Source organism: Ammospiza caudacuta, chromosome 28 (genome assembly GCF_027887145.1).
Source record: "Ammospiza caudacuta isolate bAmmCau1 chromosome 28, bAmmCau1.pri, whole genome shotgun sequence".
NCBI classification, from domain to species: Eukaryota; Metazoa; Chordata; class Aves; order Passeriformes; family Passerellidae; genus Ammospiza; species Ammospiza caudacuta.
In genome coordinates, this window is record NC_080620.1 from 5,700,216 (window position 1) to 5,724,192 (window position 23,977).

The window sequence follows — 23,977 nt, forward strand, 5'->3', positions numbered from 1 at the left end:
TCAATCCTCGTCAGGCCCTGGTTCCAGAGACCAGATTAAAGATGAAACCAAATTAAAAATGAAACCAGATTAAAGATGAAACCAGAATAAAGATGAAGCCAAATTAAAGATTAAGCCAAATAAAAAATGAAGCCAAATTAAAAGTGAAACTAAATTAAACACAAAACCAAATTAAACGTGAAACCAGATTAAAAATGAAACCAAATTTAACATGAAACCAGATTAAACACAAAACCAAATTAATCATGAAACCAGACTAGACCTTGCACTGAAGATGTGAAGTTGGGATAACACAAAGCTGGATCTCCCAGGCTGGGATCCTCATTAACGACCTCATTAATGAGAGGAACCAAAAATTAACACCAGGCAAGCTGATTTCTCCTGGCTGCTGCTGGATAAAGCTCAGCTTGGGGGACTTTCTAGCCTTAAACCAGACATTTCCATGTCTGGCTTGAATTACTCCTCCACAGGCTGTCATTAGAGAATAAAAGGAGCAGGTAATTTTAACATTTTTGAACAATTGCCCAGATTAATTTTTTTTTTTTTTTTTAGAGAAGAAACCTCTGTGAGGATTCGTGGCCGCAGAGAGGAGGCAGGGGCTGGAATGCTTTGATTTATGGTGGGGCTGGGGATGCCCGGGCAGGAGCAGCTCCTTGGACAGCGGCCACACGAGCCAGGCTTGAAAGCCCCGCCGAAATCTTTGTGGCCAGAGGCTTCCAGCGCTGCTCTGATCCCTCCTGATCATCAAACAGCGCCCGAATTCCTTCCCGATGACACGGAGCAGGGGGAGAAGGCAGCTGATGGATGTGGCTGAGGGTCCTTGGGTGTCTGGGGAGGGAGGAATCCCGTGCTGGGGTGACTCATGGAGCCGTGCAGAGCTCAGATGTTTTATTTCATTCTCGCTGTGGACGTGGCCATTGAGCCACAGGATCCCAGAGTGGCTTGGGAGGGATCTTGAATTTCATCTCATTCCACCCCATGGACAGGGAGACCTTCCACTACCCCGGGCTGCTCCAGGCTCCATCCAGGCTGGCCTTGGAGGCGTTTTTAAGGGCTGAAACAATTTCCTCAGCCATGACACATTTTGCAGAATAGCTGCATCCCCCAAACTGGAAGAGAAAACCCCAAACAGCAGCACAGTGTGAAACCAGGGGGTGCTTGGGCCTCTCTCTTTTACATCTTCCATCATTCCTATTCCAGGAGGGAATAAAGTGGAAAATGAGACACATCACGGGCTGTGCTCTGCTCTGAATTCCCCAAACCTTTACAAACCAGGAAAATCAGGAAAGTCCAACCCCTCGAGGGGCTCAGCCATGGGGGGAGGCAGCAGGAGAAGCATCTTGAGCTCATCTGGGGAGTGCAGAGCAGCAGGAGCAGGGCTGGGAGCTCCCTGTGCTGGGCTCAGGAGGGACAGAGAGCCCTGGGTGGGGTGAATGGGGCTGGAAGGGGTCCTGGGGAAGGGGAGCTGATAATATGTAATATGTAATATATAATATATAATATATAATATATAATATATAATATATAATATATAATATATAATATATAATATATAATATATAATATATAATATATAATATATAATATATAATATATAATATATAATATATATTATATAATATATAATATGTAATATGTAATATGTAATATGTAATATGTAATATATATAACATATAATATATATAACATATAACATATAACATATAACATATAACATATAATATATATAACATATAACATATAGTATATAATATATACCATATAACATAATATATAATATACAACATATAATATAATAAAGAATTAAAATATATAATATACTATATTTAAAATGTGTGATATTATAGTTAATATAATTATTAATATAATTATTAAATATTATTATATGTTATATATTTTTTTAAAATCTTTTTGTCAGGATTTTTTTTGTTTGGGAAGATGAGAAGCCTCAGAGAAAAAGGAAAAGAATATTATATTATTTTATTTTATTTGGGATTTTTTTTGTTGTCTTGTTGTTTTGGAATGCGGTTTGGAGATTGTTTATGTAACATGTGAACATTTAAACTTAATGACTAATTACTGTCTAGCTCTGGAAGCAGTCATGAGTTTTTCATTAGTATTTTGTTAAACCTTTTGTAAGTATCTTTTTTCTATTCTTTGGTGTAGTTTTAGTACAGTATTCTTTTATATAAGTACATAGAATAATAAATTAAAAAAATAATATATAAATAATAAAAATAGAAATTTTAATATATATAATAAAAATAAAATAAAAATAAAAATAATATATAAATAATAGTAATTTAAAATAATAATAAAATAAATAAAATAATAATTAAAATTTTAATATATAAATAATAATTTTAAAATAAATTAGATTTCTAAGAGCGTAAAGTCAAATTTTTCCTTTGCCCTGGGGACCCCAAAAATACCACAGAAAGGACTTTAAAGCTCATCCAGTCCCATACCATGGGACACCTCCCAGCAGAACAGGCTCTGGCTGCTGCTCTCGTTTCCCTGAGTCCCTCTGCAGGCTCAGAGCACGAGTTTGGGGTTGTGCCAGCCCTGCAAGGAGCTGCCCTGAATCAAATCTCCGGGCAGGCAGGCCCTGGTGGGGTTTGCAAAACACTGAGCACCTTCTTGGCAGAGCTGCAGTAAATAAGAGTGAGTAAAAAAAAAAAAAAAAAAAAAAAATATATATATATATATATATATATAAAAAAATTGGCTTGCTCTCCTGGGAAAGGAGGAGCTCCTGGCCCGGCTCATTCCCAGCCCTGTGGAAAAGGGCTCAGGGCTGGACTGAGGGGGGGAAAATCCTGAATTTGATGAAGTTTGATGGATGAAGTAAGGGAAAAACGGCTCAGGGGGGAGGATGGGCCCAGAGGGAGTTCCTGCGCACTCCTGGACGTGTCACTGCCCACCCCCCATCTGGAGCTCATTGGGGGCAGCTGCTGCAGGGACAGGGCTGGGATCCAGCTGGGATCCTGCAGGAACGGGGCCCGGCTTGGGCTGGGAGCTGGGGTCACACCCGGGGGGCTGCAGGATGGAACCACGGCCTGGGCACAGGAGATGGACCCCAGCCTCACTGGGGCTCAGGGGGCTCCATGGAACCACGGCCTGGGCACAGGAGATGGACCCCAGCCTCACTGGGGCTCCTCTGCAGCTCGGGGGGCTCCATGGAACCACGGCCTGGGGACAGGAGATGGGCTCTGGGCCCCTCAGGGCTCCTCTGCAGCTCAGGGGGTCCCATGGAGCCACAGGTGGTCACAGCGGGTTTTTAGGGCTACTCACTGCCACCAGAGCTGAGCCTCAACCCCTCAAACCCCAAGGCCAACTCTGGTTTCACCTCCTGAGTGCTTCTCAGCCACTTTCTGGTTGGGGTTTTTGTTTTGGTGAAGACCCAGGGCAGACAAGTGACAAATCACCCTTAATCCACCTGAGCTGTTGAATCTCCTGGTAATCCCTGCTCCCCTCCAGGAGCCCCTCGAGGCTCCATCAATCAGCTCCTGGGTGTCCATCCCTGCTCTGGGAAACCTCCCACAGCTTCCCTGTGAACCCTCACAGGGGTCAGGGCACTGAGTAACCTGCTGGCGAGGGCAGCTCCTCGTATTTATGTGCAAACCCATTAGCTGGGAATATTTTATCTCCCTCCTCCAGGTTGGGAGCAGAGGCTGGGGGCGATGGGAGGGTTCTGGAGCTGCCTCTGAAACGCCCAGGTTTGCCCTCTGTGCTCGTGGCTGGGTTATCCAGCACGTTCTTCGTGCCATGGCGTGAGGAAAGTGGGTGCTGAAGGTGTTCAGAGAGGAAAAAAGGAGATGAGAGACTTCCCTGATGGATTTTAAAGCCAAAAAAAAAGGTTCCAAACCAACCTGGCTGGTGGGTTTCTGCCAGCTGGTCCCTCTGGGAACCCGGGGAGGTGCTGGAGTCACCATCCCAGGATAAAGCCTGGATGTGGCACTGGGTGCCAGGGCTCAGCTGAGCTGTTGAGGCTGGGTTGGACTCAATGACCTTCAGGTCTCTTCCAACCCGGTGATTCTGTGAATTCTGGGAATTCTGTGATTTCTGTGAATTTGGGGGAATTTTGGGAATTCCCAGGGACTGGGGAGGTGGTGGAGTCACCATCCCTGGATGTGTTTGAAAACAGACTGGATGTGGCACTGGGTGCCAGGGTTTGGTTGAGATGTTGGGGCTGAGTTGGACTCAATGATTGTAAAGATCTCTTCCAATTTGGTCATTCTGTGAATTCCGTGAATTCTGTGAATTTTGTGAATTCTGTGGATTTTGTGAATTCTGTGGATTTTGTGAATTCTGTGCATTCTGTGAGCTCATCCCTCGTTCCTCCTGGCTAGATCCCAAGCTCACCTGGCCAGAGCTCAGCATCCGTGGGGTGAGGAAGGGCAGGAACCAGGAAGCTGCCCCCAAACACAGAGTTATTTGTGCTCAGCCCTGGGGATTAGTGAAAGCATTCACCAAAAGACAATAACTGCTCCTGCCAGCCCTGCCAAGCCCATCACCCCAACGGGCCCTTTGTTCCCAGATTCACCCCCAGGACTGAGCCATCCCTCCCCTCACTCTCCACCACTTCCCCGTGCTTGTAGTTTGTTTAATTTGTGTTAATTAACCCTGCTGAGCTCGGGTTCCTCGTGGTCTTGGTTTTAAGGGTACAAAAGTTGAATTTTCTTCCTGGCGTGAGGTTTCTTCTCTGCTGCTCCCTCTGCCACTTGAGGCTTCCCTTGGGGCTGGAAATGAAAATCTTTAGGACATTTGTAGTGGGGAAAGGACAGGGAGTTTCTCAAGGATGGGATTTTTAGGCAGAATGTTGAGAAATTCTGGTTCCTTCTCATGGCCAGGTGAGACCTCAGGACACCCAGGTCAGCTTGGGGTGAGCAAACCTTGAGTTACAACCCCATCCTTCAGGCCATGGGGTATTTTTTGTTCCCAAAAAATGAGTGTTCCCAAGCAAATGAGTGCTCCCAAGCCTGCAGGAGACACCTGGGCACAGGTGAGCCCCAGGAAGCACAGGAGGCCTGGAATGGAAGATCTTCCACGCCGCGTTGGAATTCGCATCTCCTGCCCACCCAAACCACCTCGAACCTGCCCCAAAGCTCTCTCTGTGACTTTAATCCCAGAGCAACCATCCGTGCTAACAGCTGGAGCTAATTAAGCCTGGTAATTACACACACGGGCTGGTTTACATCCCAGCCCAGCTCAATGCAGGATCATCCACTGTGGCCATGGCAGAGAACCAACCTGTCCCTGTCCCCATCCCTGTCCCCATCCCTGTCCCCCCGTGATGCTCGAGGCCTCCTCACCTGTCCTGGAGGAGTTTGGGGTGGGATTTTGGGGAAAATCCTCCCCTGGGAGGGTGGGGAATCTCTGGCTGCTCCATCAGTCCAGAGGAGCTGCTTTGAAATATTCGATGAGGTCACCAAAGGAAAGAGAAGGAAACACCCATGACACGTTGGAATAATATGTATAATACAAAATTACAGCATATATGATATAAAATTTGTCACTTACTCTGTGGAAGCTGACAACACACCCCTCATTTCCCAGGAATCACACCCAAAACCACCCCTCATCCCAACGCTTCCCAACTTCACATTTTTTCCCCCACTGTTTTCATCCTAAATTTCTTTTTATTCTATTTTTTATTTTATGCTTTCGGAGGGGTCAGATTTTCCAATCATCCCCTTCCCACTGGATCATGAAACTTTAATTTCTCCATTTTTTATATTTATTTTATATTTTTTTACATTAATTTCTCCATTTTTAATGTTTATTTATTTGATTCTGGGCGGGCTGGCAGCGGGATTTGGATTTTCCTTGGCGTTTCTGGAGCGTGCACACGCCGTGCACGAGCACAGGGGAGATTTATGGCTCTCCAAAGATTCTTCCTAAAATATTTACAAAGTGGAGTTTGACTCGGGAATGTTTGACTCGGCCATGGCTGTCAGGCCTCTGGGTGGCATGAGGGGGGAATATAAACAGACCTTTTTTTCCATTCCCAAAAAAAATCCTATAAACCTTTTATCCGTTTTTTGTCCCCCCCTCCCATTGTTCTCCGTTTTCCAGTGCCAGGTTTGAGCCTATTTTGGAGTGAAAATCAAAATAAATTCTGTTTTGCTGGACAGACTGGGCTAGGACTGGTGGTGTTAAAGGACAGAGATTATTCCCTTTCCCTTTCCCTTCCCATTTCATGTGATTTCCTCAGAATTTTCACATTTTTGAGCCAATCCAGTTAGAAGCTCTTTTCCCAGAAGGGCCAAAGCTGATTATTTCTGGGTCTTTCCCCCCAAAAACCCAAATTCCCCTTTTCTTTGGCCATGGTGGGGACTGACCATCACTCAACCATTGTGATAGAAGAGAAATTCATAAAAACCCTTCACTTTATTCCCTCTTTGCCACGAGGATGGAACAGATCACACCCGAGTTCAGGTTTGTTTAAAAAAAATAATATCAAACAGCTTTTTATTTCATTTTATTTTACCTTATTTTATTTTTCCCCCCCCCTCAAGGTCCAGGATAAATGGTACAAATGTAATAAATGTAAACTGCACTTGGCACCGTCGGGGTCAATAAATAACATAAAAAAGGGAGCGAGCGTGGGAGGCGTTTGGGAGGCGGCGCTTTGGGATCTAAATAAATAACATAAGTTACTTCCAATAAATAGCAGTATCCAAAATACAGATGCATTGCATCCACTTCTGCAGCCGGGCACGGGCCCGGCCATTCCGGAGGGGAACAGCAAAATCCGGATGGTGCCGGCGGTGCTGGAACAGGAATCCCTTCTCCCCCTTCCCCCTTTTCTACCTTTTTTTATTCCTTTTTCTCCTTTTTATATTCTCCCTTTTTTTTTTCATTTTCCCCTTTTTTATTTTTCCCTTTTTTCTCCTTTCCCCCCTCTTTAATTTCCTTTTTTCTCCTTTTTCCTCTTTTTTCCCCTTTTCTCCCCTTTTTCCTTTTCTCCCTTTTCCTTTTCCCCCTTTCTCTTCACCCTCTTTCCCCTTTTCTTTTTTGCTCTTCCCCCTTTTTCCAATTATATTTTTCCTTTTTGCCCCTTTTCTCTTTTTACCTCTTTCCCTTACCTTCTCCTCTTTCCCCTATTTCCACTTTTTCATTTTAATTGCTCTTTTCCCTTCCTTCCCTTTTTTCCTTTTTTAAACTTGTTTTTCCCTTTTTTCCTTTTATTCCTTTTTTACCCTTTTCCCTCCCTTCGTCTTTTTTTCCTCTTTTTCTTTTTTCTCCTCCCCCCTTTTTCCTTTCTCCCTTTTTTTCCTTTTCCCCTTTTTTTTCTTTTTTCTCCCCCCTTTTTTCCTCCTTTTTCTTTTATTTCCTTTTCTCCCTCTTTCTCTCGTGCCTCCCCTTTGAGGCCACGCTTTGTTTAGCCCAGAAGGAAAACACGTGGCAGCCCCGTTCCAAATTTACCATCTGAGGCTCTGAATCCCACCAAAACATCGTTTCTTGTGATAAATTGGGAAAATCCTTGATCCCAGCAGGATCCTGGAGCTGTTTAAACCCAGAATATTCCCTCTGCCAGCGCTTCCATCGAGTGGAAACGACGATGAAATTTCCCCAATTTCCCCCAATTTGGATCCCAAATTGGACCCTGGGAGGGAACGAGATCCCAAGGGATTTATGGGATTTGTGGGTCTGATCCCAAAATCAGCGTGTCCTGATGGAAAACCCACTGGAAATCCCAGAACTCGCCGTGGCAGGGCTGGGAGAGCACAACCCTGGGGTTTTGCGCTGTCACAACCACCAGGATCAATTTAAACATCTCCAAACCTCCTGCTCCTCAAACCCTGCAGCCCCAGACAGACAAAAACCCAACCCCAAAATCCCCCCAACAGCTGTTGCACGCTGGTTATTATTGTTATTATTAACATTAATATTAACCAGCACATGGGATGCTGAGGAAGGAGCCAGATGAGATTCTGCTGAGGCTTTGAGGAGGGAATTTTCCACTTTTTTTTTTTTTCTTCTTCTTTTTTTTTTTTTTTTTTTTTTTTGCATTGTAGACATTCTTCCGGGCTGCTCCAGCTCCTATTACAGCAGAGGGGGCTGGAGAAATGGAAAGCATTAGGGAAACCTCAGCCTTTCTATTGGAACCACATTTCCAGGGCTGGTTGGCAGCGGGATGGCACCGGGGCAGCTGGAGGAGCTCCACGAGGAGGAGGAGGAGGAGGAGGAGGAGGAGGAGCCCTGAAGAAGGCATGGAAGCAGAACCCATCCTTTGGCCACGCCACGATGCCCCAGCTCGCCCCATCGGGGAGTTTTGTGGCTGTAAATCCCAGCTGTTCTCCGAAAAAAAACCCAGCAGGAGCAGTGGGAGGCAGATGGGGAACATCCCCTCCGCACGGGCCGGAGCTGCGCTGCCAGCAGGGGGAAATTAAAAACCAAAAAAAAGCACAAAAAATGATGGATTGGAGCTATTCCTGCTGGGTTTAACACACCGTTGCGTCGAGTCAGGTTTTCCTCCTGGTTTTGGGGGCTCCAAGCTGGATTTGCAGCGGGAATGGGGCATTTTGGGAGATGTCCCTTGTCCCCTCGTCTTCCTTGCTGCTCCCACCACACTGGCAAGAGGAGGGTCCCTTGGGCCTGGTGCCCACCCTCAAGGCACCCTAAATCCCTGGATTCTGCCAAAAACTGCCCCAAACCAGGGTGCAAACGCTGAGCAGAGGCAGCTCCTGCTCCAAACCCTCCTCTGCAGCACCAGGTCCTGCTCTGCTTCCACACCACCTTCCCTACCTTCCTTGCTCTGCTTCCATTCCTTTTTCCTTACTGCAACAAAACTAATTTTAGTTTTATAGCAGCGAGAGCTGGAAAGCACCCAAGCCCTTGAGAGGACAGTTATTATTATTATTATCATTATTATTATTATTAGATTTGGGTGCTTTATTTTTTTCCTTAAACTCGAGTGAGCCGCTTATCCACAGCTCCTGCTGCCCATCTGCCATTCCCATCCTCCAGCTGATTCTTCTGGGCCACTTTTCCCATTTCCAGCCAACATCAGGGCTGCAAACTCACACCTTGGTTGGGGAGCTGCACCTGGACTGTGGAGTTTATCCACTCTCAGTTCCCATTTCCTGGGTGCAGGTTTTGCACCCTATACCTACAGCTGCCTCCTGCCTTTCCCAAAATCCAGGGAAAACTCCGTGTTACAGACTCCAGGCTGCCTTCCCGGGCTGCCAGCCCTGCTGAGGGATGGTGTTTATATTCCTCCACTACACCCTGGCTCCACTCAGCCAAGAGCTGCCTTTGGATAAAAAGGAAGGGAATTAAAAAATCATCCCCACCAGGCTGGGCCTGTGTGGAGGTCGGGAACGCGGCTGGTCCAACACGAGATGCTGCCCCCCATCCCATCCCAAGGGATGCCACCCTGCTCCCCCAATGCTGCAGCACCATCCCTGAGCTGGGATCACCACCAGCAGCCCTCCTCCTCCTCGGGATGAAGGCACAAGGGATTTTTCCCCCCCATTTGTCCAGAGAGAGGAGCCAGGACGGGGAGGGTGGCACACGGAGTGTTTTCCCTCACGTTGGTTAATGCCCAGGACATGACACCAATATTCTCCTTCTGTTTATGATTTGCCTTTTCTGGGCAGGGAGCCAAGGGGAGAAAACCCATCAATCCCAGGCAACAGCTCGAGCCTGCCCAGGGAATGTGAGAGCCTGCGGGCTCATTTATTTCCCCGCAGAGTAAACAGCAGTGACACTGCTGTAAATGTGAGCAGAGCCAAAGCCAGGCCTGAGTCCTCTCTCCTGCAGGATCCCAGCCACGGGCAGAGCACGGGGGATGCTCCCAGGAGAGCTGGGGGGATTTTGGGAGACGCCAAACCAGGGATGCTCCTGCCCATGCCACTCTGCTGGTGGCCCTGGGGAGGTTCTGTCACCTCCCTGGTGGTGGCCAGGCTCTGGCCCAGATGCCTGTGGCAGGGGCACAGGAGGTTAATCCAGTTACTTCAGATTATCCCAAGTTGTAAGAAGAAAAGCCCCAGGGCTGCAGGAATGAGAGGATGGCAAAAGGGGCACAAGCCAGGGGGAGTCAGAGCCACACGCAAATCACTCTCAGGGTTTCTGTGTCCCCAAACACCGGGATCTGAGGTGGTGGGACCTCCCCCAGCAGCTCGGGGTGGTCACAAAACCCCAAAGCTGCAGAGAGAAAGACTCAGCTCCCACCCTGGGGCAGCACAGGGCACCTGACGCACCCCAAACCTGTAACGCACCCTAAAACACACCCAGAGTGTGCAGCACACCCCAAAACACACCTTGAGCGTGCAGCACACCCCAAAACACACCCCGGGTGTGCAGCACACCCTGTCCAGTACCACACAGCACTGACACTGCTCACAACACCCCTTGCACATGCCACACCCCTGTGCCACACCCCTGTGCCACACCCTGACACAGAACCCCCTGGCATCTGTGTGTGTCCCTCATGCCAGAGACACCTGCGCTGCACCACCCCTGTGCAGGTAATGTAGCCTGTGACACGCGTGACACGCGTGACATATGTGACACCTGTGACACGCAGTGCAGCCCATGGGCATGATGCACACCCACTGTCACCTCAGCAGGCACTGGGCCGCCACAGAGGGGACAACAGCCTAGAGCCACCGTCACCCCTCCAGCCACCCCACCATGGCAGCGGGCAGGTCTCTAGTCCGGTGACGGTGACACCGAGGGACACGCCAGCGGCTCAGTCTCTCCTCCTGCAGCCGCCCCGGCCTCCATCACGGCCGTCCCCCGCGTCACACGCAGCCGCACTCCTTGGCCGACAGCTCGTTGACGGTGTAGTAGCGGTTGTAGGCGTCCAGGAAGGAGACGTCGTCGTCGTAGGCCAGCGGCCTGCAGCAGGGCCGCGCGCGGATCTTCTCCTTCCGGATCTTTCTGCGGCTCCGCATGCTCTTGAGGGAGAGGTCGTAGCTGCGCACGGCGGCCTCGCAGGTGCCGCTGCAGTAGCGGAACAGCACGGTCTCGTCCGACTCGTAGCCCAGGCCCAGCTCGCTGACGCTGACCTCGAGCTCGCGCAGCTCGCAGGGTTTGTGGCGGGCGCGGGCGCGCTTGCGGCGGCCGCCGGCGCGGGGGAACAGCGGCAGCTCGTGCCCGCCCGAGTTCACGGCCTGGCGGTAGCGCTCCACCAGCGCCGACAGCAGCTGGCGCATCTCGCCCTCCGTGTAGCTCTCCAGCAAGGCGCTGTCTGCAGGAGGAGGGGACGCGGTTAGAGGGTGTCCTCGTGGAGGGTGGGCTGGGTCAGGGTGGGAGATCGTCCATGGGTGGGGATCTGGGGTTCCTCCAGGATGGAGGGGCCTTGGGGTGGGTAGATAATGTCAGAGTGGAGATTCCCCGGGGTGGGTGGATAACTTCAAAAAGGAGATTCCCTCAGGATGGAGATTCCCTCAGGATGGAGATTCCCTGGGGCGGGTGGATAACCTCAAAATGGAGATTCCCTCAGGATGGAGATTCCCTGGGGCGGGTGGATAACCTCAAAATGGAGATTCCCTCAGGATGGAGATTCCCTGGGGCGGGTGGATAACCTCAAAATGGAGATTCCCTCAGGATGGAGATTCCCTCAGGATGGAGATTCCCTGGGGCGGGTGGATAACCTCAAAATGGAGATTCCCTCAGGATGGCGATTGCCTCAGGATGGAGATTCTCTGGGGCGGGTGGATAACCTCAAAATGGAGATTCCCTCAGGATGGAGATTCCCTCAGGATGGAGATTCCCTGGGGCGGGTGGATAACCTCAAAATGGAGATTCCCTCAGGATGGAGATTGCCTCAGGATGGAGATTCCCTGGGGCGGGTGGATAACCTCAAAATGGAGATTCCCTCAGGATGGAGATTCCCCCAGGATGGAGATTCCCTGAGGTGGGTGGATAACCTCAAAATGGAGATTCCCTCAGGATGGAGATTCCCTGGGGCAGGTGGATAACCTCAGGATAGAGGTGCCTTGGGGTGGATGGACATCCCCCAGGATGGAGGTGCCTTGGAGTGGATGGGTAACCTCAGGATGGAGATTCCCTGGGATGGGTGGACATCTCCCAGGATGGAGACTCCCTGGGGTTGGTAAACATCCTCCAGGAAGAAGGTTCCTTGGGGATCATGACTCCTAGGATGGAGGTGGCTTTGAGGTGGGTGGATATCCCCCAGGGTGGAGACTCCTTGGAGTTGGTAAATCCCTCCAGGAAAAAGGTTCCTTGGGGTTCATGACTCCCAGGATTGAGATTCCCATGGTGGGTTAACATCCACCTGGATGGAGGCCACCTGAGATGGGAAATCCTCCACGGCTGAGGATCTCAGGATCCTCCAGGATGGAGGTGCCTTAAGGTGGATGGATGATCCCCAGGATGGAAACTCCCTGAGGTGGGAGGACATCCCCAGAATGAAAATCCCCTGGAGTGGGTCTCCTAAGATGGAGGTCCCTTGGGGCAGGTGGATTTGGGGAGAAGCCCCAGTAAATTTCCTATTTGCACTGTTCCACTGTGGTCTGGGACCCCCAAGAGCCCCTGAGACCCCAGGGTCAGCACCAACACACAAACTGTGCCCAGCACTGCTGGCAACACTCCATCCCTCTGTCCCAGCCCTAAATCCAGGGTTATTCCAGCTCAGCTCTGCAGGAGGCACAGGAAAGGCAGAGGAAAGCGTGATCTGACAGCTTGTCATCGATTTCCAGATTTCCACCCAAAAAAAAGCAGTTCCTCTGGTTTGGAATCAAAACAAACACGTGGGGATTTCCAGCCCTCAGGGAGCGCTGAGGGGTGAGCAGGGGGAGCTGCTGCCGTGCCCTCATCTTCAGCTCCTGTTTGACATTTTCCATTTGTAAAAAATAGCACTGAACACAAAAAAAAAAAAAAAAAAATTACCAAAAAAGAACCATTTGGAAGGGAATAAAAGCAGCTTCTTTTCTTTGCAGGAACTGAGCTGTTTGAGGTCCCCTCTGTGGAGAGCTGCTGTGCTCACACCAGTTTTGTGCCCAGTGCCTCCTGCTCGCCCCAAATTCTTGTTTAAACCCTCCTAAAGGGGATGTTGGGATGCAGGAGAGGGCAGGCAGTGACCCCAGAGGGATTTGGGGGATCTGTGGGGCTGGGATGGGGGGACAGTGACCCCAGACTGGAGGAGCAGCGCTTACACTGGGCCAGCAGAGAGCCGTGGCGTCGCAGCGCCCGTGGGGATCTCCGCAGCAAGGAGGAGGAGGAGGAGGAAGAAGAAGAGGAAGAAGAGGAATCCCGTGAGGAAGACGGCGAGGAAGGCAAGGGGCTGAGTTCCCGGCTTCCGCTGAACATGTCTCTACAAACTAAAATGGATAACATGGAACTGAGGAGCATCGATGCAATGGCTGCAAACTTCCATACCTTCATCTTAGAGCAAGTCAGAACATTGAAACTCTGCAAAACAGGCAAAACAAACATCCTTAATGTGTGCCCCCAGCCCCCAGAGCCCCTCACCTCCCTCCCTCCCTCACGTCAGGATGGGGGATCCTTCCCCTGGGACCCCCTTGGCTCCAGCTCCTCCCTTCCCAACACCAGCACCGTGCTGAGATGGGAAACTGAGGCACGAGGGGCCTGGGCTGGGAGAATGGCCATGGAAAAGGTGCCTTGGGGACAAGGTGGCAATGGGGACAAGGTGGCACCAATGGGGACGAGGTGGCACCAGCGGGGATGAGGTGGCACCAATAGGGATGAAGTGGCACCAATAGGACCAAGGTGGCACCAATGGGGACAATGGGGATGCCACAACCTCCATCACCCAGGGGGGCTCAGCCCCCTTTGTCCTGCTCTGGGCCGGAGCAGGGCTGTGACACTCGATCCCCCCACCTGAGAAAGGGCCTCTGGCTTCTTGCAGCCCCATAAAACTTTAGGAGAGCGGTTCCAGCCTCGCTGCACGTCCCATAAAACAGCAGCCTCCCATTCCGGCAGCCAGCAATCCTGGCCCCCACCCACTCGCCTGTGACCTTTCGAAAGACTCAAATCCCGGCTCCAAAGTGCAAAACAATAACAACAAAGTTATTCCAGGCTTTGCTGTTGGTTTCTTTTTGCTCTAAAAAGCCCCAGACCAGCCCCATCCAACCTGGCCTTGGACACTTCCAGGGATGACGGCGTTTCCACTTGTTTTTCCTGATAAATCAAAATCCAGCAAATGTTTTTGCTCACAAAAAGTGGAGTGTTTGGGGTTCTCTGGTGCCCCTCACTTTTCACACTCTCACTTTTCCCCATCCTTCTCATTTTTCAACCCCACTCCCAGTTTTTCCAGCAGACTCTTGGGATTTGTTCCCAATATCCACAGACTCCTTAAAGCTCACAGAGGGAGAAAAGTGAATTTTTTTTTCCCCTAAATCCTCCTTGCTGAAGGGTTGAAAGAAGGAGATGCCAAAACTTTCGGTGCTGATGCTTCAAAGCAGAGGACCCAAAAGACATTATATTCTAAGTGTGCCATAAATTTTCCGTCGATTCATGTTTCCGGGCATTGATTCATTATTTTCCAGAGCCCAGCCTCAAGAATGGATGGAGCCACGGTGTGGCCGAAGGATTTTTGGCAGCACAAAGGGCTTGGAAAGACAGAGGCCTTGATGGGACATCAGAGAGAGCTTCCACCTGCCACACACTGTTTATTTGAGCGCCTTACATGGGAGCCAAGCTGCTTTGAAATCCCGGCTCCTCATGACTCATCCCGCAGGAATTAAACAATTTCCATGGGCAGCAGCTCCAGAGGCTGCTCCTCCAGCAGCAGCTCCGGCTCAACGCCTGGTCCTGCTCACAGGATGGGGCTGGGCTGTCCTGGAGAGGATGAGGGTGGTGGAGAGACAGACTGCTCCCTAGACGGCCTCTGATCTTCCCCAAAACTGTCTCAGATTTTCCCCAAAAACTGCCTCAGACTGTCCTCAAAACTCCTCCAGATTTTCCCCAAAACTCCCTCAGACCATAAGAAAAACACCCTCAGATTTTCCCCAAAAAACTTCTTCAGATTGTCCTCAAAACTTCTTCAGATTTTACCCCAAAACTTCCTCAGATTGTCCTCAAAACTCCTCCAGATTTTCCCCAAAACTTCCTCAGATTTTACCCCAAAACTTCCTCAGACTGTCCCTAAAACACCTTCAGATTTTCACTCAAAACTTCCTCAGACTGTCCCCAAAATTCCTCCAGATTTTCCCCCAAGCTTCTTCAGATTTTACCCCAAGAACTTCCTCACAGTGTCCCCAAAATTCCTTCTGATTTTCCCCCAAAATTTCTTCAGACCATCCCAAAATTGCATCAGACCTCCCCCAAAACTTATCACAAGCTCCCAAAGTACTTTCTTGGGGATTGAACTGGGAGGACTGGAGCCTGCAGCGCCCCTGGATCAAACTGGTCTCAAAGTGCCAAAACTGGCCCCAAAATAAGGAACATTGAAAGGGGAAAAAGCCCCAAACCCTGATCGGGGGTGGACCTGTTGGATTTCCCTGCTCTTTTGACAGCAAGTGGGTGCGCAAAGGAGGGGAAATGTCCCTGTCCCCATCTCCATCTCTGCTCTCAGCTCATCCCTGCTCCTCCTCCTCCTCCCCCTGCAGCTCTCCCCAGTCCCCCCGAGCAGAGCCAGAGCGCAGTGTGGGACACATGGTTCTGCTTTGCTTCGGTGAAACCCAGCCCAGCAGCTCCAGAGCTCTGCCCCAGCTCCCCCCAGAGCCCCCCAAAGGGCCGACCACAAAGCAGGCACAGCCCCAGCCCTGGGATGCAGCCCTGCTGCTCTGGGGAGGGGCTGGGGGAGGTGGGAGCACAGGGAGGGAAATGGGGTGGGGGAGAGGGAAATGAGGTGGTGGAGAGGAAAATGGGAGGGTGGAGAGGGAAATGGGATGGGGGAGAGGGAAATAAGGTGGTGGAGAAGGAACTGGAGTGGTGGAGAGGGAAATGGGAGGGTGGAGAGGAAGGGGAGATGGTGGAGAAGGAGGTGGGATGGGGAGAGGAAAATGGGACAAGGGAGAGGAAAATGGGATGGAAAAGAGGGAGATGGGAGGGTGGAGAAGGAGGTGGGATGGGGGAGAGGAAAAAGGGGTGGAGGAGAGGGAAACAGGATAGAGGAGAGGGAGGTGGGATGGAGGAGAAGGAGATGGGATGGTGGATAAGGAGTGGGATGGTGGATAAGCAGTGGGATGGTGGATAAGGAGTGGGATGGAGGATAAGGAGTGGGATGGTGGATAAGCAGTGGGATGGAGGAGAAGGTGGGATGGTGGATAAGCAGTGGGATGGTGGATAAGCAGTGGGATGGTGGATAAGCAGTGGGATGGAGGAGAAGGTGGGATGGTGGATGGTGTGGGGCAGCAGCAGCTCCAGCAATCCCAGAGCCCCAGGCTGAGCGGCCAAGCCCTCGCTCGTTCCCACGCTGCCATGACATTTACGTTCGGGCTGAATTACGGCGGGTTTGGTTTACATCTCTCCAAACAGCTGCAGAGCAACAAACCCAACCTCAACACGGTGGGAATAATAAGGAAGAGCCTCCCCTGCCGAGCCTGTGGGATGGGGATGGATGGGCCAGGGCACCCCGTGGTGCTGGCAGCGGTGCCGGGGTGGTGGCCACGCCAAGTGGCTGGAGGAGGAAGCCTGGGGAGCTTCCAGCCAACAGAGCAGCTCTTGCTGTGGCCACATCCACATTCCCACCATTCCATGGAGTCACGGAATCCCAGACTGGTCTGGGTTGTAAGGGACCTTAAAGCCCATCCAGTGGCACCCCTGACACGGGCAGGGACACTTCCACACCTTCCACACCTTCCTCACCTTCCACACCTTCCACACCTTCCACACCTTCCTCACCTTCCACACCTTCCTCACCTTCCACACCTTCCACACCTTCCTCACCTTCCATACCTGCCACACCTTCCACACCTTCCACACCTTCCACACCTTCCTCATCTTCCTCACCTTCCACACCTTCCTCACCTTCCACACCTTCCACACCTTCCACACCTTCCTCACCTTCCTCACCTTCCACACCTTCCTCACCTTCCACACCTGCCACACCTTCCTCACCTTCCACACCTTCTACACCTTCCACACTTTCCACTCTCCCAGGCTGTTCCAAGTCCCACCCAACCCAGTTTGAAATTTTCCCTCATTTTGGATTTGGCAGAGCCAAACCAGATCAAAGGAGGAGGCACCAGGACAAGGCAGGGATCTGGGGACACTGCCCCATCCATTTCCACATCCCAGACACCAAAGGGCATCACCTTTGCATGGGACCCCCAGGGCCCCCCATCCCAAATTCCCAAATCCCAATAGTTCCTGTTGGAACAGAACAAATCCTGCCAGAGAGGGGTCTGGAAGCTCTTCCAGTACGGAAAGGAGCGCAGAGGAGGAAAATCCCAACTCGTGCCAGGGCCCAGGGGCACCTTGAGCCATCCCTGCATGGCATCCTGCGCCCGAGCCCAGCCGGTTTGCACGGGGAGAAACCAAATCCCCCGGGATGGAAACCCCGACAAGGAGCACAGCTCCGATGGCCCCAAACCAGAGACCCCGCGGCCACGACCCCCCTGTGTCCCCCCCACCCCCAGGAGCTGCCCCCAGACCCATTTTGGGGCTGGATTCGTGCAGGGAATCCCCGGGGCAGGGGTCTCACCGCGTCCCGCGGGGTCCCCGCTCCCTCCATCCGCCCCGGCGCTGGGAGCCGCCGGCCCGCGGGGATGGGTCCATGCCCTGGGAAGCTGCGGAGGAGCCGCCTTTGATTCCTTCCCCGGAGGTCTCGCGTGGGCTTTCATTATTATGTCATTATTTCATGTCATTAATTAGCGGGATCCGCAGAGCGGGGCCGAGCGCGGGGGTTTCCACCCCTGCCCGGACCAGTCTGGGACCGGTTCAGCCCCAGTTCAGCCCCGGTTCAGCCCAGGCTGGGCTCGGCCCGTCCCTGCAAGGGCAGATAATGATGCTGCACGCCCCGGCTTCCCGCGGCTCCCCCTCCATGCCGCCGCAGGCTGGGAATGCAGCTGCAATATAAATCAGCAGCGAATACAAGCGGGGTTTGATGCAGCGCAGCCCCTGCAGTGTCACCCAGCCCGGCCCGGGGACACCTGGGGGTGTCTGTGCAGGGCCCGGGGGGACACCTGGCCGGGATGTGCCCCCCGACACCGCCCAGCCCTGACACACATCATCAAACCCCGCACGTTTCGGGGAGATTTGTTCGCTTTGCAGCTAAAAAGCAGCCAAAAATCGTTGTGGGGTGGGTGTGTTCCCAGTTTGTGCTGCTCCCAGTTTGTGCTGCTCCCAGTTTGTGTTCCCAGTTTGCACTCCCAGTTTATGCTGTTCCCAGTTTGTGCTGCTCCCAGCTTGTGTTCCCAGTTTGTGCTGCTCCCAGTTTGCGCTCCCAGTTTGTTCTCCCAGTTTGTGTTCCCAGTTTGTGTTCCCAGTTTGTGTTCCAGTTTGTGTTCCCAGTTTGTGTTCCAGTTTGTGTTCCCAGTTTGTGATCCCAGTTTGTGTTCCCAGTTTGTGTTCCAGTTTGTGTTCCCAGTTTGTGATCCCAGTTTGTGTTCCCAGTCTGTGTTGCGGTTTGTGTTCCCATTTTGCACTCCCAGTTTGTGTTCCCAGTTTGCGCTCCCAGTTTGTGCTGCTCCCAGTTTGTGTTCCCATTTTGCACTCCCAGTTTGTGCTGCTCCCAGTTTGAGCTCCCAGTTTCTGTTCCAGTTTATGTTCCCAGTTTGCGCTCCCAGTTTGTGCTGCTCCAGTTCGTGCTCCCAGCCCAGTGTTCCCAGTTTGTGACCCCAGTTTCTGTTCCAGTTTGTGCTCCCAGCCCAGTGTCCCCATTGACCCCTCAAGGTGTCGCAGCCCTGCCAAGGTCACCGCGGCTGCAGCAGAACCCAAACCCCTCCCTAAGCGGATTCCGTCAGGTCTAAGCAGCAGCAAGAGCCGCCCTTCTCGGGAAGAGGTGAGTAATTAGAGATTAATTACTGATAAAACCCTTCAGGGCATTGCCCGAGGGCTGCAGCGGGAGCAGAGCCCGGCTCCAGGTGAATAACACCGAAACCGAGCGGGGATGTCTGCAAGAAAACTCCCCGCAGACAGATCCCCTCTGCTGAAGGGCAGAGAAAATCAAATTACATCGCTTGAAACGCCACCAAAACCAGCATGGTTTATGTGGCCACGGAGGAAATCAGGGATAACACCGGCCAAGGGCCCCCCGGCCGCTGCTGGGCGCCTTTGGGTGCTGCTGTGCCAATCTTTGCACGCCTGGTGCTGCTTCTCCAGCCCGAATTTTCCCTCTCGTGCCAAAACCTGGACTCTAAATGTCAATTATTTTTGGATGCGGAGCGGCGCCCCCCCCCTCCCCGGAATTAATAAACCTCCCGATGCCAAAAAGGGGCGGTTTGTCAGAGGAAACTAATTACTGTGGCTTGTTTGAACAATCCCAGTGCCTCGGGAAAGAGGGTTAAAAGCTTAAATTTTGGCAGCGAGACGGAGCCCAGGCCCCAGATGTGCTTTGCTCTGGGCCCGTTTCGACACCGCTGGTATCGGAGAGCTGCCACGGCTGCGCTGGGGGCAAAAATCTCCTTTTTTCCAAGAAAGGAAAAGCCCTCGGTGGGATCAGGGAGGGAGGAATAGGCCACAGGCAGGAGGGGTCACCTCCCACAGCACAGCTTGGCTGGTTTGTAGGGTTTCCTCCGTTGTGGATTCCCCAAATCCCTTGGGGGGTCACGGTGCCTCAGGGTGCCTCAGTTTCCCCCTTGGAAAAACACCTTGAAGGTGTTTATTAATTCCTGATTTTCTCAGGGTTCCATCTGAGAAATATCCAGTTATTGATTCCTGATTTTCCCGGGGTTCCACCTGGGAAATATCCAGGTATTCATTCCTGATTTTCCCGGGGTTCCACCTGGTAAATATCCAGGTATTAATTCCTGATTTTCCCGGGGTTCCACCTGGGAAATATCCAGGTATTAATTCCTGATTTTTCCGGGGTTCCAACACGCAAATGTCCAGGTATTAATTCCTGATTTTCCAGGGTTCCACCTAGGAAATATAGAGGTATTAATTCCTGATTTTCTTGGGGTTCCACCTAGTAAATATCCAGGTATTAATTAATGATTTTCCTGGGGTTCCAACAGGGAAATATCCAGGTATTGATTCCTGATTTTCCCAGGGTTGCACCAGGGAAATATCCAGGTATTGATTCCTGATTTTCCCAGGGTCCCACCTCTGCCTTTTCCACAGGTGCGCTGTGACATGGTGCATCCCAATCCCTCCAGCTCCCACCTGACCAATTCCCATTCTCATCCCTGGGGAATCAGACCCGGCACTCCTGCGGGATGCAGGGCTGGGATGGGGGATCCGCATCCATCCCTGTGGGATCCGCATCCATCCCTGTGGGATCCGCATCCATCCCCTCGGGATCCGCATTCCATCCCTGTGGGATCCGCATCCATCCCCTCGGGATCCGCATCCATCCCCTCGGGATCCGCACCCACAGCATCCCCAGCAGGCAGCCCCGGCGATGCCGATGCCCAGCCGGGATTTTCCCCCCGTTTTCCCCTCTCTTCTCCCTCATTCCCGGCCGCACAGATTCCCCCCGGCTCCTGCCGGGGATTAGAGCGCTTTGCTGAGGGCACCGAGCCCCGAGCGGGGTTTGCAAATCCAATTTGCGCTAAAGCCTCGCCGCGAGGTTTGGCCCGGGATCCCGTCAGGATTTACTGTCCGACCCCGGCCAACACATTGAAGCACTTAGAGCTGCTGCAGAGGAGGAATTCCGGCCGGGCCGGCAGCGGCAGAGAGCTGCGAACGCGGATTGCAGCCAGGGGCATTGCAGAGCTGCGAGATGCTTGGGGGTGTTGCGAAAATTAACCCGCAAACACCAGAGGTTTATGTCCGAAAAGGAGACAGAGGAGTCCTTTATTGGAATAAAGGGAGAGGCCGTGGGGCATTCTCCTGATCTCTCAAATTTTTGGAGGATGCAGCCTCCCTTTTAACCCAAATCTCTGCGTTTCCCTTCTCTCTTCCCAATTTCTGAGGTACTTGTGAGTTACAGACTCCCCAATACACCTGATACCAGAGATTTCCCTCTAATGTATAACCCTACCTTTTCATCTTTAATTCTTACTGAATTTAGGGGTTTTTCCCCATTTCTGAGGTACTTGAGAGGTACAGACTCCCCAATACACCTGATACCAAAGATTCCCCTCTAATGTACAACCCTCCCTTTTAATTTTTAATTCTCATAGAATTGAGATTTTCTCCCCCGTTGTTTCTTCCATCTTTCAATGTCTAATTTCATTTATCAGCAAACCCCAAAGTTTACTTGTAAAAGCAAATATCTTTTTCCATCCATCAATCAGTGGAATCCTTCCCATTGTCTCTTTTATCCCCCAGTGCTGGTTTTATCTCCCAGCTTGTCTGTAAAGACAAATCCACGATTCCTCCCAGGGGAAATGGGGCTGGAGGCGATGGGGAGAGCTGGAGGGTCCCCACAGGGCAGCAGGTTGGCTCAGGTGGATCTTTGCACGTGGAGATGGTGACAGCAGGGACAGGGACACGAGCCTGAGCCCTCCGGTCCCTGCAGGGAAAACCTGCTGGGATCCCTGAATTTTTAAGATTTTCTGAGCCTTCTGATGTTTGCGTTCTTGCAGCGAACCTCCTCACGCACTTTATGAAAATAACTCATTGTTGTGCATTCATTTATGGAGGAGGAGAAATTTGATGGGCTGTTGGTTTGTCCAGTGGCATTGCAGAGGTGGCACTGTCACCCTCCAATCCACTGTCACTTTGGGAAATCCGTAAATGTTGGAGTCAGAAAAATAAAGGTCCCTTTTTACCTTAGAAAGAGCAGCAAGTTTGAATCATGTTGTTTTGTGTCCTATAGTGACGCTCAGGGATGAGAGGTTTTCCACTGGGAAGAGCCACTCGATTTCCTAAAAAGCAGAATTTTCTCTTTGCTCCCACCCTGGATATCGGTGTGGCCGATATCCAGGCAGAGCTGTGGCGTCTCTGCCCTTCCCATCCCATGGCTCCAGATTGGGATCGTTGCTCCTGCTGCCACAAAAGCACCGATTACAACTGGAACACAGCCACCAAATCCTGCCCACACTGCCACCGGCAGCCAGGGGCGGGGCAGGTGACACAGACAGGGACAATCTGCACCTTTTCCTGCACATTTTCCTGCCCCTTTCCCACCTTTGCCAGAGCAGAGGCTGCTCAGAGCAACGGGAAATTCAGGAAGGTGCTGCTGGGAGATGACGGCGCGGCCAAAGAACTCCAGCAAAACGTGGATTGGGGCATTTCCCTGTCCCTGCCCGTGGGAATGGGGCTGGCAGCTGCTCCTGCTGTGATGGTGGGCAGGGGCAGAAAAGTGAAGTTTCAGAAATTCAAAGATTGTCTGCCCAGAGCAGCTGGGGCTGCCCCATCCATGGAGGCGCCCAAGGGTTTGGAACAGCTTGTGAGAGTGGGATCCCTGCCCGAGATCCTTTCCAGCCCAAACCATTCCACGACTCCATGTCCTGCTCCTGGAGACAGGAGGGGATCAGATCCTCCATCTCCTCCCCATCCCTCCTCGGTCAGGGCGATCCCACCACGGATGCTCTGCCATGCTCAGAGTGTTCCCACCACCCAAACCCTGCCTGGATCCTTCCAGCCTCTCCTTTCCCTCCCTAAACTCCTCCAGGACACCAAACAGGAGGGGTTTTGCCCCAGTTCAGGGTGGTGCTGTCAGTGCCCAGCTCAGCAGAGCTCTGCTCCTCCCTCATCCTCCCCCAGCGCTGGCACCGTCCCCTCCCAGACCGCTCCGAGGAGCTGCTAAGCCTCAAAAATGTGCTTTTAATGAGCCAACACCACTTGATGAAGAGAGCAGCTGCCCTGTTGAAGCAGGGGGAGGACGGCACGGGAGTTCCCAGCTGGGACATTCACGCTGAAGGTGCTGTGGGTTCACACCCGAGGTTTGGCCTGGCCTTGGTGCCGCCTGTGCTGCACGAGGACGCGGCCTTGGGAAGGCAGCAGAGAGGGAAAAACCCAGGGAAAACCAGAAAAAGCCACCCCAGAACCTCTCTGGGAGCGTTCCCTGCCTGCTCCTCCCAGCCCAGCTTGGGGAACACAATCGCTGGGACGGAGCCTGCAGGGATGTGGGGTTTTGGTTTGCAGGGCAGCAGGACTGGGGGGGTCCATCCTGTGTCACGGTGCCCTCAGCCTCCAGGTGCCATCAGCAAACCCCACAGCCCTGGCCGGAGTGACAGCAGCAGCAGTAAACACAGCCCGGGCTCCCAGGCAGCTCCTTGAGCCAAAACCAACATTTCTAAAGGCAAAAAGGCCCCCACAAGCCATGGGTTTGGGCAGTTCTGCATTGCTGCCATCACCAGCAAGGCCCAGACACGGCAATCATGGAGCAAAGTTGGTTTTCTCGCTGGGAAGGACCAAGGCTGGGTTTGCAACCAGCTCCAAACCAGGCCAGGATTGAATTAAGGGGATCCCCAAATCCTGGAGCCACAAAGGCAGGACCCTGCTCCTGAATCAGCTCCATCCTCAGGAGAGCTCCAGGATGGGTTCCTCACCCTGCCCAAGCACCACTGCAACAAAAGCTGCTGAGACAGAGCAAAATGCAAAAAAAAAGGAAAGCAAAACGCAAAAAAAGCAAAACGCAAAATGCAAAAAAAGGAAAGCAAAACGCAAAAAAAGGAAAGCAAAATGCAAAAAAAGGAAAGCAAAATGCAGCTCCTGCTTTGGATTACTGCAGCTGGGGAGCGATGCCGCAGGAGCAGCTTCCCCTCCTGGGACACCCCCGACCCTCAGAGCTGCCCTGCCTCCCTCCCCTGCTCCTGGAGCTGCTCAGAGGGAGCCTCTGCTGCAGGAAATCAAATGGGATGTGGTTCCATGCAGATGGAAACAGCCCAGGGAGCAGCACTGATGCGAGTGGCATCGCCTGCGAGCCTCTGAGCGACGGCGGGAGGAGGAAACGCTTTTTGGAGAACACCACGGTGGCAAAGGGATTGTTTCAATTTAGCTCTGGGATGCTGGGCTGCAAAGTGAGCCAGTTTTGGGTTTT

General features: G+C 52.0%; 1 protein-coding gene across 1 annotated transcript; it reads right to left on the bottom strand.

Moving 5' to 3' along the window:
* Nucleotides 1-10,754: 10,754 nt before the first annotated feature.
* Nucleotides 10,755-13,383, bottom strand: NRTN (neurturin). The gene is made up of 2 exons (XM_058821257.1): nucleotides 13,134-13,383; nucleotides 10,755-11,203 (listed from the first exon to the last, which is right to left on the bottom strand). The coding sequence occupies exons 1-2, from the start codon at nucleotides 13,360-13,362 to the stop codon at nucleotides 10,755-10,757; spliced, it is 678 nt and encodes a 225-aa protein (XP_058677240.1). The 5' UTR covers nucleotides 13,363-13,383.
* Between the last annotated feature and the right edge of the window lie 10,594 nt (nucleotides 13,384-23,977).